Source organism: Centruroides vittatus, unplaced genomic scaffold, assembly GCF_030686945.1.
Source record: "Centruroides vittatus isolate TY-2023 unplaced genomic scaffold, ASM3068694v2 contig_1050, whole genome shotgun sequence".
In the NCBI taxonomy this organism is placed as follows: domain Eukaryota; kingdom Metazoa; phylum Arthropoda; class Arachnida; order Scorpiones; family Buthidae; genus Centruroides; species Centruroides vittatus.
The window spans coordinates 884,551-907,889 of NW_027120679.1; the positions used below are offsets into that span (position 1 = coordinate 884,551).

General features: G+C 31.2%; 2 protein-coding genes across 2 annotated transcripts; one reads left to right on the forward strand and one right to left on the reverse strand.

Moving 5' to 3' along the window:
• The first annotated feature begins 1,476 nt into the window (after positions 1–1,476).
• Positions 1,477–15,673, forward strand: LOC136971125 (exodeoxyribonuclease-like). The gene is made up of 7 exons (XM_067265607.1): positions 1,477–1,714; positions 7,850–8,053; positions 14,234–14,432; positions 14,537–14,608; positions 14,691–14,834; positions 14,914–15,094; positions 15,158–15,673. The coding sequence occupies exons 1-7, from the start codon at positions 1,700–1,702 to the stop codon at positions 15,273–15,275; spliced, it is 933 nt and encodes a 310-aa protein (XP_067121708.1). The 5' UTR covers positions 1,477–1,699; the 3' UTR covers positions 15,276–15,673.
• Positions 15,674–18,704: 3,031 nt separating this feature from the next.
• On the reverse strand, positions 18,705–22,372 carry LOC136971020 (uncharacterized). Its single transcript, XM_067265508.1, has one exon. It carries the CDS (start codon positions 22,238–22,240, stop codon positions 19,877–19,879), a length of 2,364 nt encoding a protein of 787 aa, XP_067121609.1. The 5' UTR covers positions 22,241–22,372; the 3' UTR covers positions 18,705–19,876.
• Between the last annotated feature and the right edge of the window lie 967 nt (positions 22,373–23,339).

A 23,339-nucleotide genomic window follows, 5' to 3' on the forward strand; every position in this document is an offset into this window, starting at 1 on the left:
AAAGAAAGAGAGAGAGGACGTGTAGACGATAGAGTCGCGGTAATGTTTTTTTTTTGTGTGTGTGTGTGTGTTGTTTCTTTTGTTTTAGTGTCTGTTATAGCGAAGGGACAGAGTAGTGATTGGAAGGACTAAAATAAACTTTAAGTTCCTTGCATTGGAGTCATAGAGTGTGTGATTTATTTCTTTGAAGTTTCTTTTTGTTTTGTTCCTGCACGGGGAATACTCTAAAGATCGAGTACTTCCCCACATAACGCATCATTCATCAAACGAAAGAAATTGAACGTCTAAACGCAATGCTTTTAACGGAATAAATAAATTCAAACGCCGAAATTTATAGAAAAAATTACTTGTTTTCGTTTGGACGTTCCCTATTACCATTACGAAAAAATTTTTTTCGGGGACCCACAAATCTGGTTCCGCACCGGGCCCGGAGAACCGTAGCTACGCCACTGGCACAACCTGGCGTAATTGGAGTTATTGGAGCTACTGGACATGGTTAAAAATTAAGACAGCATAAGCACAATTATTCAAGACATTACAGGTTCTGACAAGTAAAGAATTTTTAGAGTCCTGCCACAAATAGGTTGCTACATATTGATTATTGACAACCGTGACATGTCATAACAAGTAAAAATTTAAAAAACGAATAAGCAGGCTTAAAATTAATAAATACAAATGTATTCTGACAGTTTATAAGTTAATTATACTTTCTACTTGCAAAATTTCCTCAACCTTAACACAAAATAAGAAAAACAGTGAATTTTTAAGAAATTTGCGGGATTTCCCAGGATGAGAAGAAATTTTCCGGGTTAAAAAACATCCGGGATCCCGTTTAAGGAACCCTAATAGTAAGTATGCTTACTCTGTATATTAAGAACAAATTCGTACACCAATAATACCACTAAAAAATTTCCACGCAAACAATGTGCTGATCCCCTGATAGGTGACCGGATGGCTGAGTGGTTAATAAGGTGGCAGCCTACTAGGGACGGTATCGAATCCGAACCGGTCGAAAAACCCCAGAAATTTTTCGGGAGATGAGACGTTCTGTATAAGTCAGGCCCCACACCTCATCATTCGGCAGTCCCATTGGGGGCCTGGTCGAACCCATAATATCAGTGGCACATCCAGAGGGGGTGAATGGGTCCTGGCACTCTTCAAGGAAACAGGAAAAAGAAAAAAAAAAAACACCAAAAAGTTTTCGAAAGATCTTTTCCAAATTAATATTGTGTCGTGTGCTCTATTTCTATACTATTTATGAATTAACAGTCACATAAGACGGGTACTTTATTGAATTCGCATTAAGAAGTTTTTTTATGCATATAAAGTCCTGCCGGAAGGCATTCTTTTCCCGCGCGTGATTAGGCCATCCTCTTCGGTCGCCTGGCGATCATCCACAAGTCTCTCGGAGTAAAAGGCGAATAGCCACAAAACTCCATATGAACCACCACCAAGGAAAAAAAAGTATTAGCTGGCAACGCTCCTGTTATCGAAGATGGCGGGAGAAAAGAGTATATGTTAAAGCATTGTATTATTCTGCTAGTATTAATAGATTTATAATCCATAATTCAGTTATCTCTGAAAGAAAAAATAATTACTTTATTTTTAAACGGATCTAGTTGTAAAAAATAAAAACAATTTGGATTTACGCTTTTAAATCGCTTTCACTCCGAGAAATATTTCATAAAGCATTTCAACAATGGCACCTAAAAAGGTATTATTTAAATAAAAGAAAAATTGTTTATTTCGAATGAAAACGTATTTCAATTACCTACGAGAATAAAAATATGCTAATCCCGTCAGATTGGTATTTTTAAGTATTTTAAGTATCATTCAGCTTGAGTTAGGAAGATATTTATTGGCACTTTATTGATTAGGAACGAAATGGTATAGAATAATATATTAAACATTCGGTATCTAACATTTATATCGAAATTTTGAGATCAAAATATTCCTAAAAGACTTCTACTTTTTTATTAATTAAAAGTCTAAGAATAATATTAGTGTACTGTACATCAAATTTCAATTATTTGTTGTTACTACTATTCTACTTTACACTGAAAGGTCTAAAGTCATGAGATAGGAATCTAATAATGGGTTGGTCCCCCTCTAGCCCTCGGTAGTGTGTGCGTGAGTTGTGGCGTGGAGTCGATGCGCTCTATCTCGTTAAAACACTCCTTTACTGTTGGGAAACTCGAGCATGAAGGATTACGGGTGGTTTGTGAAAATGTCCACATATTGTTAACCGGTTAGTGTATGCCCAAACGGACGAGAGGGCTACTTCTGACCGCGTGAACGTGCCTCAAACCATCACGGAGACACCTCTGGCCTGAAGATTTACCTTGGAGACGGGAAGGTGTCTGTGGCTTCAAGGGGCTTATGCCACACACTAATGCAACTGTTGGCACAAAACAACTGGAACCGGGATTTGCCTGACCGTGCTACCTGATGCCACCATTCTGTAATCCAATCCCAATATCTTCGGTTCCATTTTGATTATTGAGTTCTGTGATAACATGTCAACAGTGGGACACAAGTGGGTCTTCGGCTGCCAAATCTGATGGCAGACAGGTGGTGACCGATGGTCCTTTCTAAATGCTTTTATGAAGAGCCTATATTGAAATTGGCAGTGATTTCATGCATTGCAGCCAGTCTGTGCATCCTTACCAATCTTACCTGTCAATATGAGCTCTGCTCTTTAAAAGCATATAGTTGGCCTGTTTGTCAGTTTACTTGCATGTAAATGACATTAATATGATATACATGATACACTCTTGACACTGCAGACCTGGGAAAATCTAATTCGTGCATGATTGCTGAAATGGAATAACCCATCCTTCTAGCACTGACAATCGTGTCACGTTCAAAGTCAGATAACTCGCAATATGCTGCCATGCTGAATGAACAGTTGCACAGAAATGAATGTTAGGTGTGTTGGCTACTGCAGTGCTATCCTGCATTTGCCATCTAATGCATCCATTATGAGTCCAGTTATACTTTCACTGCTATTCCCAAGACTTTTGGTCATTCAGTATGTTAAAATTGGATGCATTTAGGATTTTGAATATAGTAGTATCTCTTTATTCAAATTACATATTACAATTACATGTTTTCTTAATGAAAACATTCTTATTTTGTTTGAGAAGTTTTATGTTATTTGGCTCAATTGGATAAAAATGTCTAAAAATTACAGAGAATTTGCATTTAATTTATCAGTAGTTGTAATAGTATATGAATTTTGATAATATGTTATTGTCGGATAAATAAATTGTCCTCTCAGGGCCTGTTTGGAAATGCTTACCAATCAGTTGAGAGTAGTGAATGACATCATTGGTAGTTTGTCAGTCACTCTAATCCATCCTTGAAGATCAGTGAGTCTGGTAGCAGCCAGAAACTTTAGATAACATTTTTGAATGATGCCCAGTTTCAACAGTTGAACTTGTAAGAGATCCTTAGTAGAAAGAGTTTTAAAAAAATCCTGTTTGTTTACAAATGATAAGATATTCATATAGCATATTATTTCTTTCTATTATTATATATTATTTCATATATTATTATTTCTGCTGTTATATTTAACAGGGATTGATTAAAAAATGACCCACAAAAATTTTTTACATTTTTGGACTCAGGACCTTGAAATGTCAAGAAATCAAAAAAGTTTTTTTCTGTATGTACGGATGTATGGATGTTACATAAACATCTAAAACACATACTAATATCCATACATCCATGTATTTATATATATGGATATATGTGTTTTAGGAACACAGTTGTGTTCACCCACTTTGAAGTTTAATAACTCCCTGCAAAAATTTCTGAAATTTTTGCAGTGAGGTTTGTGTATTAGGGGATTGATTCTATTAAATGTTAGTGTCAAAGGTTAAGGGGATGGGAAGATAGAGGTGGGTCACTTGTCACATCATTGGAATTTGCAATTTTTTTTATAAACCTCATTTTTACCCTCAAAATTAAGCTTTTTGCCATTTTATATTAATTTATAATATAAAATTTTTTAAAATCTCAACAGATGGTGCATCACAGAATTTTAAAATTTTGCTAGGAAAGTTCCAACTCATTGCTGGAATTTTTATATACCGTATTTTACGGACTATAAGACGCACCTGAATTTTGGAGGCAATTTTTCAAAGAAAAAAGTGCGTCTTAATAGTCCGTAAAATACGGTATATGTTACAGTAAAAACCCGTTTTTAGTTAAAATGCGTTTTAACTAGTTGAAACTAGTTTTTACTGGATGTCATTGTTATAACTAGAATTTACTGCTAGTCAAAAATGAATTTGAGTTAAAACGGGTTTTAAACAAAATGGCTTAGTAAAAACTGTTTCGACCAAGGTCATTCAGCTAACACTTCCTATAGTGTATGATGAATTTCGTATCACTTTAACCCTTTTCCTCCTGACATCTTGTTTACGTTTATTTTGCGATCCCTCCTAAGGCAATATAGGTCAGTCAGGCGATATTATTTTAAAAGTTCACCAAAAATCAAATTATCATTATATCTATATGAAAAAAATCACTTACATTTATTAATATTTTTAGTTTTAAATACGATATTTTTCAATGCATTTTATTAGAAAAATTTATAAGAAAAAAAAAAATATATATCAGAACTGACACATAAACTTGATAATTTGTAACATTTTGTGAAAATTAACATTGTCTAGTTACATAGTTGTTTGCTGGCACTGAGCCAGAAAGAAGTAGAATATTGTTTTGTACAATTCTATATAACACTTATTCATGTATGTTTATTCGTTGTGAAATTATCACACATTATATCAAACATTTGTTTGAAATCAAAATTTTATACTGCTATCAACTAATATAATGAATTATTATACCTTATTCACTTCATATCGAACGAGATTATATCTGTTGTTAATAAATTTTACAAAAATCGATATTTACCAAAGTAACGATGAATCGGTACCCTCGAAGTTTTGCTTAAAAAGCCAGGGTACCGATCGATCGGTGCCTTCGGGGACAAAGGGTTAATTAATGTTAATAACACAGATGGACCAATATTTTCAATAAATATCATATTAAATAATACAAATGTTTTAATCCCAATCATCACTTTATTTATTTCTCCCAAACATATTTATGTAGCTAAAGTTAGTTTTAACTAATGTTAAAAGTTAAAACTAGTTTTATCTAAAATCAAAACATGTACAGCAGTAAATTCTAGTTTTAACTGGACAAAACGGGTTATAACAATGACATTCAGTAAAAACTAGTTTCAACTAGTTAAAATGCATTTTAACTAAAAACGGGTTTTTACTGTAACATATATATGTATTTTATATGCCATCTTTCTGTAATTTTTTTAATCTGCTTTTATCCAGTTTTTTTTTAAATTCTAGTAAATTCTTTTAGAAATACAAACTTTATATAATAATTATTTCAATTGAAAATAGCTCAAACACGTTTATACAGGTCCATGCGGCATTAGTGAGTAGTGCATTTTATTGTTACTGCGTATTGAGTAATTGTGTATGTATTGAGTTCCTGCATGTATTTTGAATATTTAATTAGTGTTTAATTATTGTATGCATGATGAGTAAAAATAAGCTTACAGTGTGAAAGAAAAGCTTGACATTATTGCTAAAGTAAAGAGTGGAGTTTCGAAAGCAAACATAAGAAGAGAATATGGCATACCTGAAGGAACTGTAAGGGGTTGGATGGCAGAGGAGACAAAACTGACATAATTTGTTGATAAGCTTGACCAAGATGTTGGGCTTACTCGAACAAAAACAAAAGCAAGACTTGGAAAAAATCAAAATGTTGATGATTGCCTCTATGCATGGTTTTGTGCAAAAAGAAATGAAGGTATTCCTGTATCTGGAACTGCTTTAAAGTTGCAGGCTGAAAAATTCCATGTAAGCTTAAAAGCAGAAGGAGATTTTAAGGCTCTGACGATTGGTTGTGGCGTTGGCAAAAATGACATGGCATCTTCCAAATTTCCATTTTTGGTGAAGCAAAGTCTAGTGATATTGAAGGCGCAAGCAGAATTTCTCTTACATAATTTTCCAGCTCATCCACCGCTGATAACCTTGTGTCTGACGATGGTAAAATAAAAGTAATGTATCTTCCAAAAAATACTACTGCTCTTATACAACCGTTAGATCAAGCATTATTAGTGCTTTCAAAACAAATTACCAAAAAGAAATGATGAAGTCGTTATTAGCATCAGACATTGACGTCAAGATGTTTTTAAAAAAAATGGATCTCAAAGACGTGTCCTACAGTATTGGACTTGCCTGGCAGGCAATCACATCAGAGACAATTAGAAACTGTTGGAAAAAATTAAATGAATCTAATAATCAAGTTGATCTCGACCAAACTACAACACATTCAGATTCAGCTTCAGATAATATCTTCACTGAGGCTGAAATTTCTTGTATCCGGGAAATATTGAATGAGCCAGAAATAACTAATGATTCTTTGACTGATTGGTTAGATGTGGATGCTAGAGAAGATATTTATCAGAATATGACTGATGAAATGATTATCTAATCCATTTGTGGTGATGAAGATTGTCAAGAAGAAACAGAAGATGATGATGAAAGTGCCAGTGGGATAGCTGATATACCACCAACAACCAAAGAAGCAATAACAGCCATGGAAACTGTTATACAATGGGCTGAATCACAAGATAATATTAACAGGGTCAGATTGTTGCAATTAGCATCTTTCAAAAAGGAAATGATACAGAAGTTATCAAAAAGCAAACAAACAAAAATTACTCACTTTTTTAAGTGATGTTTTGTAATTGAAATGATGTCAAATACATAGATTTTAGTCAAGTTATAGTGTTTGTTTTTACATACAGTACTGTATTTTCAAGCGTACCTTATGTACGTAAATAAAATAATACATATACAGTATGTACTTATTAAGATGTATAACTATGTTATTTGAATTTTAATAAAACACTTAATAAATAAATTGGTTTTTTTATTAAAATACATATGTATGTAGTTGATGGGATGTTTCAGTATATAGCTCAAATCGTTCTGATTAAATTTATTGTGTCGCCACCATGCTGCTTGGTATAATGCAGGTGTGGTTTCCCACCTGACGTGCGCGTTATATCGGGGGTACACTGTATTATAGTTTTTGAAGGAATGTGTGGCCATGATAAAGAGCTCTATCTGACATGAATTTTTACAGTTTAACTGTTCACTTATCAGTTTGTAATAAATTTTGTATGTGACTTCAAAATTGTACCTCATTTATTTCCTTCTTAATCAAATTTTGCAACATTGCATGCCTTGCAGTTCGTGTGCCACCATCATGGTTGCTGTTATATAGACCATATGAGAGATCATATATGCAGGGTATGTTGTCATATTTGGTTGCTCATATCAAACTGGTGATGAATGGCACCGAACCAGATGAATATTATCTCAGCACATTGAGCCATGAATGCTAATATTGCAGACTTCATTTCTCTCCAGAGACCTCAGCACAGTATAGCCACAATGACAAGGTGTTATTGCTACCTTATGCATCACTCTTCTTTGTTCATGTCTTCCCTCTCCTGTCTTTGCCTTAGGACTACTATACATTACTATGAGTCATTTATGGTCTTTTGATGGCTTGGATTCTATTGGATTAACTACATTAAATGTGGCATACAAAGAAATTTTGTTATCCATTTTTTGTGGTTGTTTCATGCAGTCCAGACCACAAGTAACATCTGATAGATATTAAATTCAAACTTTTAATTCTAAATTAACTTTTTCTATTTAATACCTTATCCTTCAGCTACTGTGGGTTGTCTGCTATTTAATTCTAATATAATTATTTTTTTTTATTTTTAACTTAGGCAAGATCTTCAAAAAGGAAAACTGAAGAGACAGAATCCAAATCATCAAAGAAAATTAAAAAAGAAGAAAAGTCTGAACAAGTAAATGATGATAATATTGCTGAATCAAACAATTTTACATCTGATGCAAAATCTCTGACTGGGAAAAAATGGAATCTTAAAATTTCTTCATGGAATGTGAATGGAATTAGATCATGGCTTGACGTAAGATTTATAGTTTTACATAGATTTTATATATAAAATTATTACTTAAACATATATATATATATATATATTATATATATAAATATAACATTAAAATCTTAAGCATTAAAATTGAATATCAAAAATAATTTGAAAATGGATAAATTTGGCACTATCTTGAAATTAAAAAAATAAATGTATTGCTTTGCTTAAAGAAAGCCAAAAAGTATGCTAACTTGGACTATTATGTAAGTTTGATGATTTTAATTTTGTTAATTTTTCCAAAAAGTATTTAATAATAAACATTTTTGTCAAAACAATAGTCAAAAATATTTCTTCAGCTTACAAATTCATTGAGCAATTACACAAAAATTTAAAATAAATAACAATAACCATAAAATTATTGCTATTAGGAGAAACCAGATTAGGTACTCATTTTAAAACAAAATTACCTTCTAAGTTAGAAGTTTGATTTAAGTTTATTTTTTTCTTTAAATTTTCAACTCAATTCAAAGGTATTTTTTGGTAAGCAGTTTCCAACAAATTTTAATAAATTTTTTCTATTGGTGAAAATTTCTATGTAATTCAAATGTAATTTTTAATACATATTTTACACAGCATTGTTAATATTATGATTTTGGAGGTTGCAGAACGTATTAAATTACTTTAAAGGTGAAAAATAATTATATCATTCGATTTTAAGATTTATTTTATATCTGAAAAATAATGAATTATATCCCGGGAAACAGTTCACTTTTATCCTGGAATCCCGGGACAAGCAAAAGACGGAAATGGGAAACCCTAATTTCAGTACAGTTTTGTTTTACACAGCAATTGTGTATCAGCAGATACCATGTAACTATAAACATCCACAACAAACTTGGATATATGGCAATTGGAGGATTATTGATACCATGTAAAATGAAATTCCACATAAATTTGTTCTCCACCCCAAGCAGCCTTAGATAATTGTCTAGATCAGTGATTCTCAACCAGTGTGCCGCGAGATTTTTGAAGTGTGCCACCACTGCAAATATCCATACATAAGCGACGCCAGACAAGTAGTTTAATCAGTTCTACCTTCCTAGAGCGCATTTGGAAATTGTAACCGATGTTACCAGTAACTGCCGGTAGTTACCAAGGTGTTTAGAAAATGTGACCTAAATAACCAACTGCGTTTAAAAATCACTGTTATGATGTCACTGGTTGTCCTGCGGTACATACTGAAGTAACCGTGTGTGCCCCAAATTTATAAATTATTAAAAGTGTACCATGACAAAAAAAAGGTTGAGAATCACTGGTCTAGATATTCATGTAATTAGTTCTTAAAAGATGTTTGGAAATTGATTTGTTATAAAAGTGAAAGTCTCCCATAAGAAACAATATAAAATAGATATATTATTCAAACATTTTAACAGTGCGACTCCGCATGGGTCATTGAGGTAACATGCCGACCTAAAATTAAAATAATCAATAATCTAGTTCTAATTACTCAAAAACTAGGACTAGGTAATATTAAAAATCAGGAAGATGTTAATTTAGTTTTTTTATTTAATACAAAACAAATATTAGTGTCAAAACAATTACAATAAATTGAAAACAACTCTGTAAAAATTGATCAGCATTATTCATTTATAACTTTTAAAATTAAAATATGGCATATAACACGTAGGAACTTAAAACAAATTCAGTTTAAAAAAAAAAAAACGAAAGGAAAATATTTAATGAGATCTATGAGCCTGTTTCTTGTTTACAAGTAGTGATATTTCTGGCTCTATTTTGCTCAATTTGAGTCTTAAAGGTGGCGCTATTGCTAATTTGTTTCGATATTTAGATTTTAAGTAGAGAAATTGGGAAAATCCAATCTCACACATGTAAGATGTGGCAAATGGTAATAATGCCTTTAGAGCTGCATCAGACAGTTCTGGATATTCATTTTGAATTTTAAGCTCTTTGAAAGCAAATTTTAATTCTCCATCATATGATAACTCAGTTTTTCATTTAAATTTAATGATAAATTTTTGGGTAATACACACAGAAAGTGATTCCGGATCCATTCAGAGTCAGAAAAATCTTCTGAAAAATAAGTATTAAATTGATATTTAAGATCTGTCAAGTGAGTTGTTATATCTTTAATAACTGATTGATTAACTTATACTTTTACTAACTGTTTTCTACAACAAAACTTTCTAAAGTAGGAAATGCTGCAAAATTAATCTCCTTTCAGTATGAACACCACAAGTCTATTTTCTTTGTAAAGGCTTTGATTTTATCATTGGCCATAAATATATTTAATTGTTCACCTTGAAGACTTGAATTCAACTTGTTCAATTTGAGAAAAATATCACTCAAGTAAGCTAACCTACATAGCCATTCTTCATCAGTTAAAAAGTGTATAAATTTTTTTTCTTTATCGTTGTCATTTAAAAACACAAACACCTCATCTTTAAGTTCAGATAGTCTCATTAGGACCCTATCACTTGAAAGCCAATGCACCTCTATATGTAAAAGCAGCTGCTGATATTCACCACCCATTTCCCTGCATATATGTGAAAAAATCCTTGAATTCAGAGGATGCACCTTTATAAAATTTGTTATTTTAACTCCAGTATCTAAGACAGACTTTAAGTTTGGTGGCATGTTTTTCGATACAATTGCTTCTCTATTACTCATACAGTGAACCCAAGTTACATTGGGTGAGACTTCTTTGATTTGAGATAGAAGTCTGCTGTGTTTTCCAAGCATAGCACAAGCTCCATCACTACACACCCCCACACAATTTTCCCAAGAAATATTGTTTCCTGTGATATAAGAATTTACTAATTTAAAGATTTCTTCTCCCATAGTCCTTTGTAGTTCCTTGCAAAAAAGAAAGTTTTCAATGACTTCATTTTTGTATTCATATTTTGCAAAACAAATTAGCTGTGCAGCATTTTGGCAATCAGTGGTTTCATTGAACTGAAGACTGAAAAATTTACTTTTTTGAACTCTACTTATAAGTTTGCCTTCCACATTTTCTGCCATTTCAAATATTCTGCAACCAATCGTTGTATCAGAGAGTGATATTTGATATATCTATTGCTTTTCCTTTTCGCCAAACAGCAATTGTGTACAGTTTGCCAGATTTAGCTATAAGATAGCTCACTAGGTAAGAAGCCTCCAATGCTTTTTTGTTAATATTGGTATATAAAAGATATAAAAGTTTGCCTGCATGTCAAATGCCCTATTTTTTTCTTTGGATTTCAGGTGTTTGGTGTATAGGTGCCTCTTCAGTTTGTTTGGTTTCAGTGACTCGTTTGACAGTACTGCTAGGCACATAAGGCATCTCTAGCCCTTGGTTCATCATCTTCAGTACATACAAAACCATATTTTATAAACTCATTGTCAAACTTGTGAACTCATTTATTTGTTTTTACTTCTTTATGTCTCGACTCTGTAGAGGCAGAAGCTTCCAAATTTATTTGGTCTGTGTACGAGAAAAGAGCTTCGATTTCAGCTGAAATCGAAGCACTTATCTCGTCGAAAAAACAGACAGTGAAGTCACTTCACTGTCTGTTTTTTCAATTATGCTACCAGTTTTTAGCCAATTATCCATGAGAGACATAAAATTTATAACTTTAAAAACAGTCCATTTATCACAAATACTAAGTTAAATATGATATTTTACACCAAAATAATAATTAAACTCACAAATGGGCCATGCTGACGGTGTAAATGGAATATGCATTGTCATCACTTGTTTGCCAAGTCGTGATTTGCGGAAAGTGAATTACACGACGTCGTCCGAGACATATCCGAACCGCTATCTCTTTGAAGTTGTTCTAAAAATATAGTAATCTGTCTAGAATTTAATAAAATTTCACATTTTAGAAACTAATATTTTTCTCAAAAAAGTTTGTGATGTATTTGTCAATGATGTATTTGTATTCAATTAAATTTATTTACAATTTTTCTATCCACCTTGCAACCCCAAGGTAATTTTTCACAACCCCATTTGGGGTTGCGACCCATAGATTGAATATCACTAAAATAGATTAATCTATTCCCAACCCCAACACAAACCTTTTTTTTTTTTTTTTTTTACCTTTTTAGCTGACTTTTGTGCATAAAATTGCCTACAAATGCAACATAATATAATATTATAACATATCAGCTGAATAACGAATAAAGTTTATAAATAAGAAAGACTGTTCTGTTCAACCAAAAAAGATAATTTAACTTATTGACAGTATTTATGATTTTATTTTTTATTTATGTTAATCAAAATTTTAATACCAAAAGACAGTATTTTAACTTTATTTATATATTTTTTAGTGTATTTCTTTATTATTCATGAATTAGTTTTAGCTTAATGAGATAAGTTACCTGACATCTGCCTAAATCTAACATTTATTTAATTAGCATTCATTTAGGAGGATTTCAGATGCTTCTCTAATAAAAGTGTTTTAAATCTTATGTTGATAAATACTGGTTTTAATCATAATACATTGGTTACATATCAAAATTACAGAATATATTAAACAAAAAATTTTTTTGCCACAACCTTAACTCAAGCTTAATATTATAAGATTATTGTTATTCAAAATAAAAAAACATTATGCATGATACTGAACTCTTACAAAAACCTAGTAACCTATGCAGAATCATATTATATTAAATATATAAATATAATAATCTTTGTCTTAATATAAAACACTGTCATACAAATCCTATGGTGTGGAAATATTTGCTGAATCATTGAAATTTATGCCTAATTCTTGTAATTTTTGTTTCTATCTGTGTTAGGCCAATATCCGAAGTCTAGCCAATTTGCAAAATGGCTGGCCATTTCTAGCTTTGGCTAAGTCATGTGGCCAAAGTCCAAAAATATATGAGAATTTATGTATACTTTGGACTTTGGCAGACCAATTCACAATGCATCTGACAATCGATGGCCAGTTCAAGAATTGTCCAAGAAAAAGTGGTCAAAGCTAGAAGTTTTATGGAGCTGGATCATGCAGTTATGAGAGTTGATCATACAAATTCTAACTCAAATTATTACCAACGTGAAAATATTCTTAGGTTAGTCAAAGTAGACAAAAAAAATCACTTCAAAAACAAAGGGAAAAGCTAATCAGTGTTCAAATAGCTTTATTTAAGTTTAAAAATTATATGAAACATGAAAAATTAATACAAAAACAAAAAAAGTCTATCCAGTTGAAAACCACATCAATGAGAACAGTAGTAACATGGTTTATAGTAAGCAGCAGTTGCAGGTTTGAGTCCCACTCCAGGCCGATTCTTTTCTTCCAGAATTTTCTAAATTATTTGATTTAATTATAATTATTAAACCTATTAAGAGATGGCACCTAACACTCCTTCTAGTGACAAATTATTTAGTAATTACTATTTTTGTTGTATTATTGTCTACTTAGGATTTAGCTCATTATTAGGACTCATTATACTGGTGTTTTCATTTCTGAAAAAAGAGGAAGTCTTATTCAGAAAAAAACAATCTTTATTTTTCACCTGGTTTTTCACCTGTTCAATAGAATTTTGGCTGTTGATTATTAAAAAGGTTAACTATTAATTCAATTGCCTCTATATCCTTATTTTATATTATTTTTTTTTGTTATATTATTGCAGAAATGAAAACACCAGTATAATAAGTCTTTGTAATATGCTAAGTCCTAAGTAGACAATAATATAACAAAAATAGTATAAAATAAGGTTATAGATATAATTGAATTAAGATTTAGTAATTAATTTAAAATAATAGCCTGATATAATCTGATAGTTGGCTCATTAACTGTCTTCAAGTTGGACTATTATTTAGTCTAATAATTAAATTTTTAAATTTTTATTTAAAAAATACCAGTATTCATATTATCCATAAGAATAACTGTTCTTTCACAAAAAATTAATACAAAGTTTTATTAATTTCTGACAGTTTGTGTATGTTAGGAATAAAAAAATAACAAATGCATCAAAATATATCAACTCTTCATAATTTTTTGCTTGGAACTTGAAAACAGTAACCATTACCAAAAATGTTTTCTTCTCTGTATTAAAAGTTTTAAGATAAAAACGAAAAAGATTCACGTATATTATTTTTAAATATGTCTTTCTGAGAGGAGAAAGAATGGATTCATGATTATTCTTGTATAATGCTATAAATATATTATACTGAAATTGGCATAAATCAATTATTTATAATTGCAGAAAGGAATAGCATTCCTAAAAGAGGAAAATCCAGATATTCTCTGTCTTCAAGAAACTAAATGTGGAGATAATGAAATTCCTAAGAAAATTAAAGATTTTGAAGGTTATCACAAATATTGGCTTTCAGGTGATCAAAAAGGCTATTCAGGTGTAGGCCTTTTAACCAAGAAAAAACCTTTGGATGTCACCTATGGAATTGGTATAAAATATAATAAGCTGGTTAAACAGTAAAATGTTGGAATCTGATTTTTAATTATAATTTTAATGGATTAATAAATTAACTAGCATTGATGTATTTTTAAGGTAATAAAGAACATGATAAGGAAGGAAGAGTTATAACTGCAGAATATGAAGAATTTTATATTGTTAATGCTTGTAAATATTTTCTGTTATGAATCTCGTGATTCACTTTTAGTGCTTTTAAAATTAAGATATGACAAAATGAGGCCTTTTTCAGATGTTCCAAATGCAGGAAGAGGATTGGTTAGACTTGATTATCGAATGAAGTGGGACAATGATTTCCTACAATATTTAAAGGAATTAGATTCTAAGAAACCTTTAATACTCTGTGGTGATCTTAACGTTGCACATAACGAAATAGGTATCATAATTCTTCGATTTTTAAAAACTCTTAAGATGAAATTTAAATTATTCCTCTGAAACTTAAATATGTGTTTTAGATCTTGCAAGACCAAAATCAAACAAGAAAAATGCAGGTTTCACCAAAGAAGAACGAGAGGATTTCACAAAACTGTTGTCAGAAGGATTTTTTGATAGTTTTAGAAAATTGTATCCAGATACAGAAGGATGCTATACTTTTTGGTCATATATGATGAATGCAAGAGGAAAAGATATTGGATGGTAAAATGATTTTGTAAATATTTTAAAAAATGTATTTCTATATTAATTTAAGATTTATTTCAGGAGACTAGACTATTTTGTATTATCAGAGCAACTTGAACAGAATCTTTGTGATAACCTTATTAGAAAGAAAATTCTTGGGAGCGATCACTGTCCAATAACTCTATTAATGAGTTTTTAAAATTTGAAACACATTAAGCAGTATTTCAAGAAATCAAAAATTGATAGACATTTTATTTCATCAGAATTATATTATTAGTTTTTTTGTCTGAAATAAAATGGAATAATACTCTACTCTAATACAGCTGATAAATGTTTGATGAAAATAAGAGTAAAGATAATTGCAGTGTAATGATAACAGTTAATTCTATAGTCAAAGATATATATAGTCATTCATCATAGGATGTTATATTTTTTAAGTCATATTAAATTTTTTCAATTTAAAGCTCTGTGACAAGAAGAAAAATTGTGTTTGTTTATAAATTTGAAATTATAAATAAAGAATTATTACTAATATCAAATTTATAAACAATGTACCAGTACAACAAAATACAAATGAAAATGATGTTTCATTTTAAACTAGTGAGAAAAATTATTTAAATATCACTTCAATAAAACAATTTTGAACTTTTTTACAAAAATAATCCTAAATAAATAGTAATATTACAATATGAAAGAGTAAATATATTAAGATTGTACTTCATATAAAATTGAAATAAAAAATACTGTGTTAATGTATGAGATAAGAACTGTTTTAAATATTAACAATGAATGTTTTCATGTTTTATATTTATTATTAGATTAATATTGAATAAAATTTTTTTAATATAAAAACAAACCAATAATCAATTAAAATTGTTCATTATATTTAAAAAAAATATTTAAAAAAAATTTTTATGATGAAATATGAACTATCTTAGCAAAGAGGTTTCAATAGATCATTTATATCAAGAAAACCAATAGAATTATCCAAACTTATTTTTTGATTAATTTGACATTCTAATACTTAAAAAAATTAATTCTTGTATATTTCTCTCTAAAAATAGCTATTTGAATAGCTAAAATCCAAGATTATAGTGAATAGTCAAGATTCTGAACTCAAACTATTAATTTCAGAATATATTGTAGTAATGTTCCCATTTATCATGTTAATTTTAATTGAAGACATAAGTGGATGGTGTTAGATTGATCATTCAAAACTCAATTATTTTGCATGAATGAAAGTTACTGTATCAATTGCTCACATACCACCATCAAAGATCTCAGAAATTAAACTACAGTGGGTGATTGGTTAACAAACATAATTCGTTCCAAGACTTTGTTTGCTATTCGAATTGTTTGTTAACTGATTATCGATTTACCATAGGTTTTTATGGGAATTTGATTAATTCGTTTTGCAAACTCCAAAAATAGAAAATTTATACTTTCTTACTATATTTATTTATGTGTAATAATAAAAATACATATATACAGTCTTGTATTTTTATTAGTCATGCTTTTTCTGTTTATGGGGGATAAAGAATCTGTCTAATGTTGATTGCTTTTCTCTCCAGGATTTTTCAGAAGTAATTAATAGCATTGTAATTGTAGAGATCCCCAAGCCTATTAACCTCAACCTGGTTTGGATGCCATTCTAAGACCATTGTTCTGACATCCTCCCACTTCTTCAAAAGATCTTTAATAGCAGATATCGGCATTAATTCTCTTTTTAAGAAGAAAACCTATCTTTCCAAGGTTTTGGTGTTCATTCAAGAGTTCTTGGCATTCTTCTGTTGTCAGATCAGTTTCAGGTTCCATTATGAGCTCTTCAATGTTCTTTATTTCTCAGATGTGATTTTTGTTACTCTTTTAGCTGCTTGAGTCTTCTTTGATTATACTATATCTTTCTTAGGTAAGATTGAACTGCAACCTACTGTAGACCTGTTCAAGCCATACTGCCCAGCAACATCAGACATCTGTTCACTCTCTACCTTTGCTATTATACTCTCACCTTTCAAAAATAAAAACTGATGCAAAACTTAATGAGTGCCCATCTGACAGTCTTGCGAATACTATAAATGAATTGTTTCTGTCAGAAAAATAAAAGGCTGGACTTACAAGGGAATGTTTCAAAGTTTGGAGGAATACTATCTGATCAGTATATACCGGGTTGAATGTCGATATCGCCTTCCACGCTTCGAAAAGTTTCGAATTGTTGCCTGAAGACAAGGGAAGACCAATTGGTATTCATTATTTTATGTCACTTCTTATTGTGTTTGTTCTGTGAAGTGCTCGTTGTCCGAACATAAAAATCTTTCGCAAAAGTGTTTGTAGTCCAAACTGTTCGTTAATCGATCACCCACTGTACTGTAATAACCAATGAAAACTTAATTAATTATTTGAAGACAAAGTCCTTCCCAAAATAAGGAACCACCATTTATTGTGTTCTGGACATTACATTTTTGGCGACTGACCTTTCCTTTGAGGCTACTGGCCGCCAAACATTCCTTTAAAAAACACAAATATAAAGTAATTAAAAATATAAACATTTTTAAAAAGCAGTTACTGGTGGTATACGGACGTCTTCTATTCTTCTTCCATCATACCTTCTTGGAAATCTTCGTCCGATGGCGATAATTATGATTAATTATTTGAAGACAAAGTCCTTCCCAAAATAAGGAACCACCATTTATTGTGTTCTGGACATTACATTTTTGGCGACTGACCTTTCCTTTGAGGCTACTGGCCGCCAAACATTCCTTTAAAAACACAAATATAAAGTAATTAAAAATATAAACATTTTTAAAAAGCAGTTACTGGTGGTATACGGACGTCTTCTATTCTTCTTCCATCATACCTTCTTAAGGATAATTCTTCGTCCATGGCGAAGATTCCAAGAAGGTATGATGGAAGGAATAGAAGACGTCCGTATACCACCAGTAACTGCTTTTTTAAAAATGTTTATATTTTTAATTACTTTATATTTGTGTTTTTTAAAGGAATGTTTGGCGGCCAGTAGCCTCAAAGGAAAGGTCAGTCGCCAAAAATGTAATGTCCAGAACACAATAAATGGTGGTTCCTTATTTTGGGAAGGACTTTGTCTTCAAATAATTAATCATAATTATCGCCATCGGACGAAGATTTACAAAAACCAATGAAAACATTATTTTGTGGATATATTTACACTGAAATAATTACATAATAAAAACTTGAACCTCAATTCACTCAAAACTTTGATTTTGTAACATTACACCTTCCTCCACTTGTCTTCAATTCTCTTCTTGCCATGTTAACAACTTATAAGTCATGAGAAATATTACTAAATCCAATTTGGAAAACTTAATTCAAAAATCTTAATGCTTTTATACATTTATTGCTTATAATAAAATATTTATAGTAAGAAATATAAAATTTGTAAATTTAGAGATTTCCCTATACATATAGTTTATTACATTTGTAATACAGTTTTGTGTGTACAGTAGTTTTTTAAGACAATAACTTAGAGAACTTTGAAAAATAATTAGAAATAATACAAAAAATGATTTTTAATATTAAATTGTCAATTTTTTTCTGTGTTAACATATTAAAGTAATATAATATTCTAAATATGCTTCTAAATTTCTAAAAAAAAATTGACATTACATTCATAATATTGATTGTAAAAGATAAAAATATTTGGATATGAGTGAATAAACATATTTTTATATCATAAACATTAAAAAACAAAAGTTATCACATGAAAATACAAATTATACACAAAAGTTTTAAATTTTAAGAAAATTCTTTGATGATTAACTGCATTATGATTGTCTTAACTAACACACACACAACTATAGAACCATATTATTTTACAGAAAAGCTAGCAAACTATATTTTTGACAAAAACTCTTAGAGATAGTGTACATTTTAATGTAAAATATGCTGGAACACTCATTAGTTTAATTTTTTTTTAATATTAATTAGATGGATTGAAACATTTGAAAAGAAATTGTCATCATTAGGAACATAATGTCAATATAGACACCAATTATATATGATACATTAATTTGTTTTATGTTAAGCAAGATCACAGTAAATTTTCTTTCCATATCATCATTGCTCTAAATTAAGTAAAAATACTTTTGGTATGTATAAGATAAATATATATGTTACTAAGATAAGTTTATCTTAACTTGATTATTGTATCTTACCTTTTTTTTATCTAATAAAAATATATAAAAAATATTTAGGAACAAGATTTTGTACAAGACTTATAGTAATGAAGATGAACTTTTGTATGATATACATGATGAAAGTTGACTCTAAATAAGTGAGAAGAAAGTGGACGGAAATGTTTTATTTTGAAAATAATATTAATAGTTAACTATCAAGGATATAATTAAATTTTAAAAGAATCATAATGCATATAATGACTAGAATTTTTTTTTCCATATTAGGTAACTTGGTCCCTTATAAAATTTTATAAAAGCAACTTTTATGCATTTCATTTAAATTTTTCAATCAGAATATATATTTCTGCTTAATATTTGTTTATGTTAACGATAGAAACATAGTCACATTCAACAAATATTTTGAAATTGATATTAAATACTAATAATTACATATCACAGAATGAATCATTTTACAACAAATATAAAATCAAAATGTTTTTAAAAATCTTTCTATCTTTGTTTAATTGTATCTACACAACTTTCTAATATTATAAGATCTATAAAAACTCATTGACATCAATTAGAACAGCTATGATGATGATAACAACATTAGAAATCAATATATTCTTTTAAAGAATATTACTTAGAGGACTTAAGTGGTATCCAAGCAAATGGTCCGTAATTTTAATCTGTCTGCCAAAACACATGCTGCTTCATTAGAACCACCACAATAATGAGATGATGAGAATACAGTTAATAATTTTCCTTTGAGTTGTACTTGAAATCCAGCTTGTTGAACTTCATGTGCTCGTACAACATGAGAGAGACTATTTTTATCAAGAAATGTTTCCAATGCTTCTGCACTAAACATGTGAGCTGTACCTCTGTTCATATTTTCTATAAACCCATCATTTTCTAACATTTCTTCTTTCTTTTTCTCTGAGATACAATCTACACGAATTGGATCACTCCACATTAATTCCCAAGCTAGAGGACTTTCTTTTTCTGGATTAGGAAGTGGAATTGGAATATCATTTATTGAAGAAATTAAACCATTTCCAAGCCAAGGAGGTTGAATTCCCCCATGTGCACAAAATACTTTTCCATCAACAACTGCAGCAATAGGCATAACATCAAAACATTCATTGACTGATTCCCAGATTTCCTTTCCTAGAACTTCTCCAAATTTCTTAATGCATTCTGAATAAAAACTGAACATTTTCTGTATACTGCGTATTTCATGGTTTCCTCTCAGGAGGAAAAATTTATCTGGTGCTAAAATCTTTTGTGCAAATAAATAAGCAATCACTTCAACACCATATTCACCCCTATCTATATAATCTCCTAGAAATAAAAAATTACTTGGTGTTAATAATGGACCCATTCTCCACAATGCTTTCTCAAAGCATATCAAATCATGAAAATTCCCATGGATATCTCCAAGAATGTATGTGGGAGAATTCAAACATAAAAGTCTTGGTTCTTTAGCCATTACTTGTTGAGCTTGTTGACATATGATTAAAAGACAATGAGCAAGAGCTTTGTGATCAACTTTACCCCAGTCTAATGCTTTTTTTTCAATTATTTTGGCACCATTTGTAGCACTTTCCCTCTTAACTGGTCGCTCAAAATATCTCAGACCAGTTAACATTTCATTGGCATGAGATTTTTGATTAAAAGAATCCACCGACGACAGTCTTTCAAATCTAAGTTGTTCACTGATTCTTGCATCTTTTGACATTGCAGCAGTTCCTTCCAGTTCCCATAAGGAAGAGACATCGATAAGTGTACCAGTGCGACGAACTTTTACTGAATGTGTTGCCAATTCGTAACAATCGTTTCCTTTAATGGAAGAATCACAATATTGTTCCAAATTGTCAAAATTGAAATAATCCGTTTTATTCGTTGGTTTTATGCTATCACTTAACTTTGGACGTTTGCATTTTGCACGTTCACCATCAAGGTGTCTCTTGTTTCTCACGGTAGGAATAATGGTTGTCGGAAAGCGAAAAAGTAATGAGGTTCCTCGAAACTTCAGCTGTCCGACAGCGGATAAAAAAACGTTTAAAAGAAGCGTTTTACTTTTCTCAATCCCGAAAACTTTCATTCCATTTTCTGCACTTTCTTTTAAACTATCTTCATCCACCGGAAGTCCCTTTAATCGTTGAATATCGCTGACCATTTGGAAATATTCAGAATAATGTAATTTATCATCTCTATCAGAGTCATAAAATCTAAAAATATAACGGCAACGAATTTCTGCAGGAGGACCACCATGTTGAGTGGAAGGTTCCATGGCAGCCAATCCCATCAGGACATCGTTGAAGTCGAGAAGTCCTTTATTAGTAATATCGAAAGCACGAAAAATACTATCTAAAGAATCGTCTTCTTTCCAGCCTAGAGATAACATAAATTCTTTAAACAAAATTTTGTTCATTGTATGCGACGGATAACAACGTTGTAAAAAATCACTAAAGAGAAACTTTTGTTCTTGAATGCCAAAACCAGCAGATTCGAATAATTCGTGATGTGATTTTGACAAATGAGATTTTGATGGCAAGTGTCCATTGATTCCAATTTCTTTAACAAGATTGTTTTTTAAAACAGTAGGATCTTTCTGAAGTAACTGTATTAGCTCAACTGGTTCATAACCCTTGAGTCCAGGCTCTTCTTTGGCTAAGAGTTCAATATCCTTCAAGGTAAACCAACGGATACTTTCATCACAGATGTCCATTATATTTTCCAGTGTAGTATCTAACTCGATTACATAGATCACATTAATGCATGCTTTATCACTAGGGCGGAGTTGCATCCTGTTTATAGAAAATATCCCTTGGATTGTAAAGCAAGTTCCCACGAGTGTAGTAGCTAATTTTGTTGCTGCTATGTACCAGTTCTCTTGCGGCGTGATTTCTTTAAAGGGAAACCACCATCCCTTGTCATTTTTCGATTGCACTAGTACAAAATGATCGTCTTTCTTGATAATCAAGCTGACACAATCGCTGCCTTGATTCATGACCGACGAAGTAAAGCTTTATAAAGTTACTCGAATTATAAAAATTACTAAGTGAGTATCATTTAAATATATCCAAATAGTTATGCACAATATAATTATTACTTCCACTTCTTGCAACCGATTTTACAGATATGATAGTGCTGCCATCTGGAATGATTTTATATATAAAATATATTTCGAAAAAATTGTAATTTTTACTTTTAAAATAAATTTTAAAAACAAGTATAATTTAAATAACTAAAATATTAATACTGATAAGATGATAATAGAGATTATTCGAATTCCATAATTATTATTTTTATTATGTAATACTGAATTTCTTTAATTTTTTTATCACGAATCATAATGGCGAGAGGGTTTTTTTTTCAACTCTTTCCGCCCTGTGCGCACTAAGAAGGCCTCTTTTAGTAGGCCCATTATGGGTTCGGCCAGGCCCACAATGGGGCGACCGGGTGGTGAGGGACGGGGCCCGACATATCCGAACGGACCACCCCCGAAAAGTTCCTGGGGATTAATCGACCCGTTCGGATTCGATCCCGGGTCTCCCAGAGCGGTAGGCTGCCATAGCGGTAGGCTTGATCACTCGGCCATCCCGCCTCATGGCGAGAGGTAGAAAAGGTATAATCGGGATGTAATTTGAAGGAACATGGGAGATTTCCTTCTATCTTTCATACTCCTGACGAGCAGAAATAAATATCCAAACCGAGGAGAGTCCATTTCCCCAGGCTGGATGGCCAAGCGGTCAAGAGGGCAGCCTACCGCTCTAGAAGACCTGGGAATCCGAACGAGTCGAAAAATCCCCAGGAATTTTTCGACTCGGCCGGATATGTCGGTGCCCGGTCTGTTCGGAGATGTCGGGTCCCGTCCCTCACCACTCGGCTGCCTCATTGTGAGCCTGGCCGAACCCATAATAGGCAAAAAGAGGCCCTCTTAGTGCCCACAGGGTGGAAGGAGTTTAAAAAATGCCCCTTTCCCCCTCTAATCAAATTCGTGGGTGTTTAAAAATTTTACTGATATGATTCAACACAAATTACAAGATGTATAATCATCAATCGTGACGTCTATATTGGGACGAATTTTTTTCAAACATACTACACCA

Bases quoted from the DNA above. Each gene is read 5' to 3' on its own strand.
- LOC136971125 (XM_067265607.1), top strand. The intron at 14,835-14,913 runs GTATCATAATTC...TATGTGTTTTAG, and splicing joins CGTTGCACATAACGAAATAG to ATCTTGCAAGACCAAAATCA. The intron at 15,095-15,157 runs GTAAAATGATTT...GATTTATTTCAG, and splicing joins AGAGGAAAAGATATTGGATG to GAGACTAGACTATTTTGTAT.
- LOC136971020 (XM_067265508.1), bottom strand. From the start codon at position 22,240: ATGAATCAAGGCAGCGATTGTGTCAGCTTGATTATCAAGAAAGACGAT.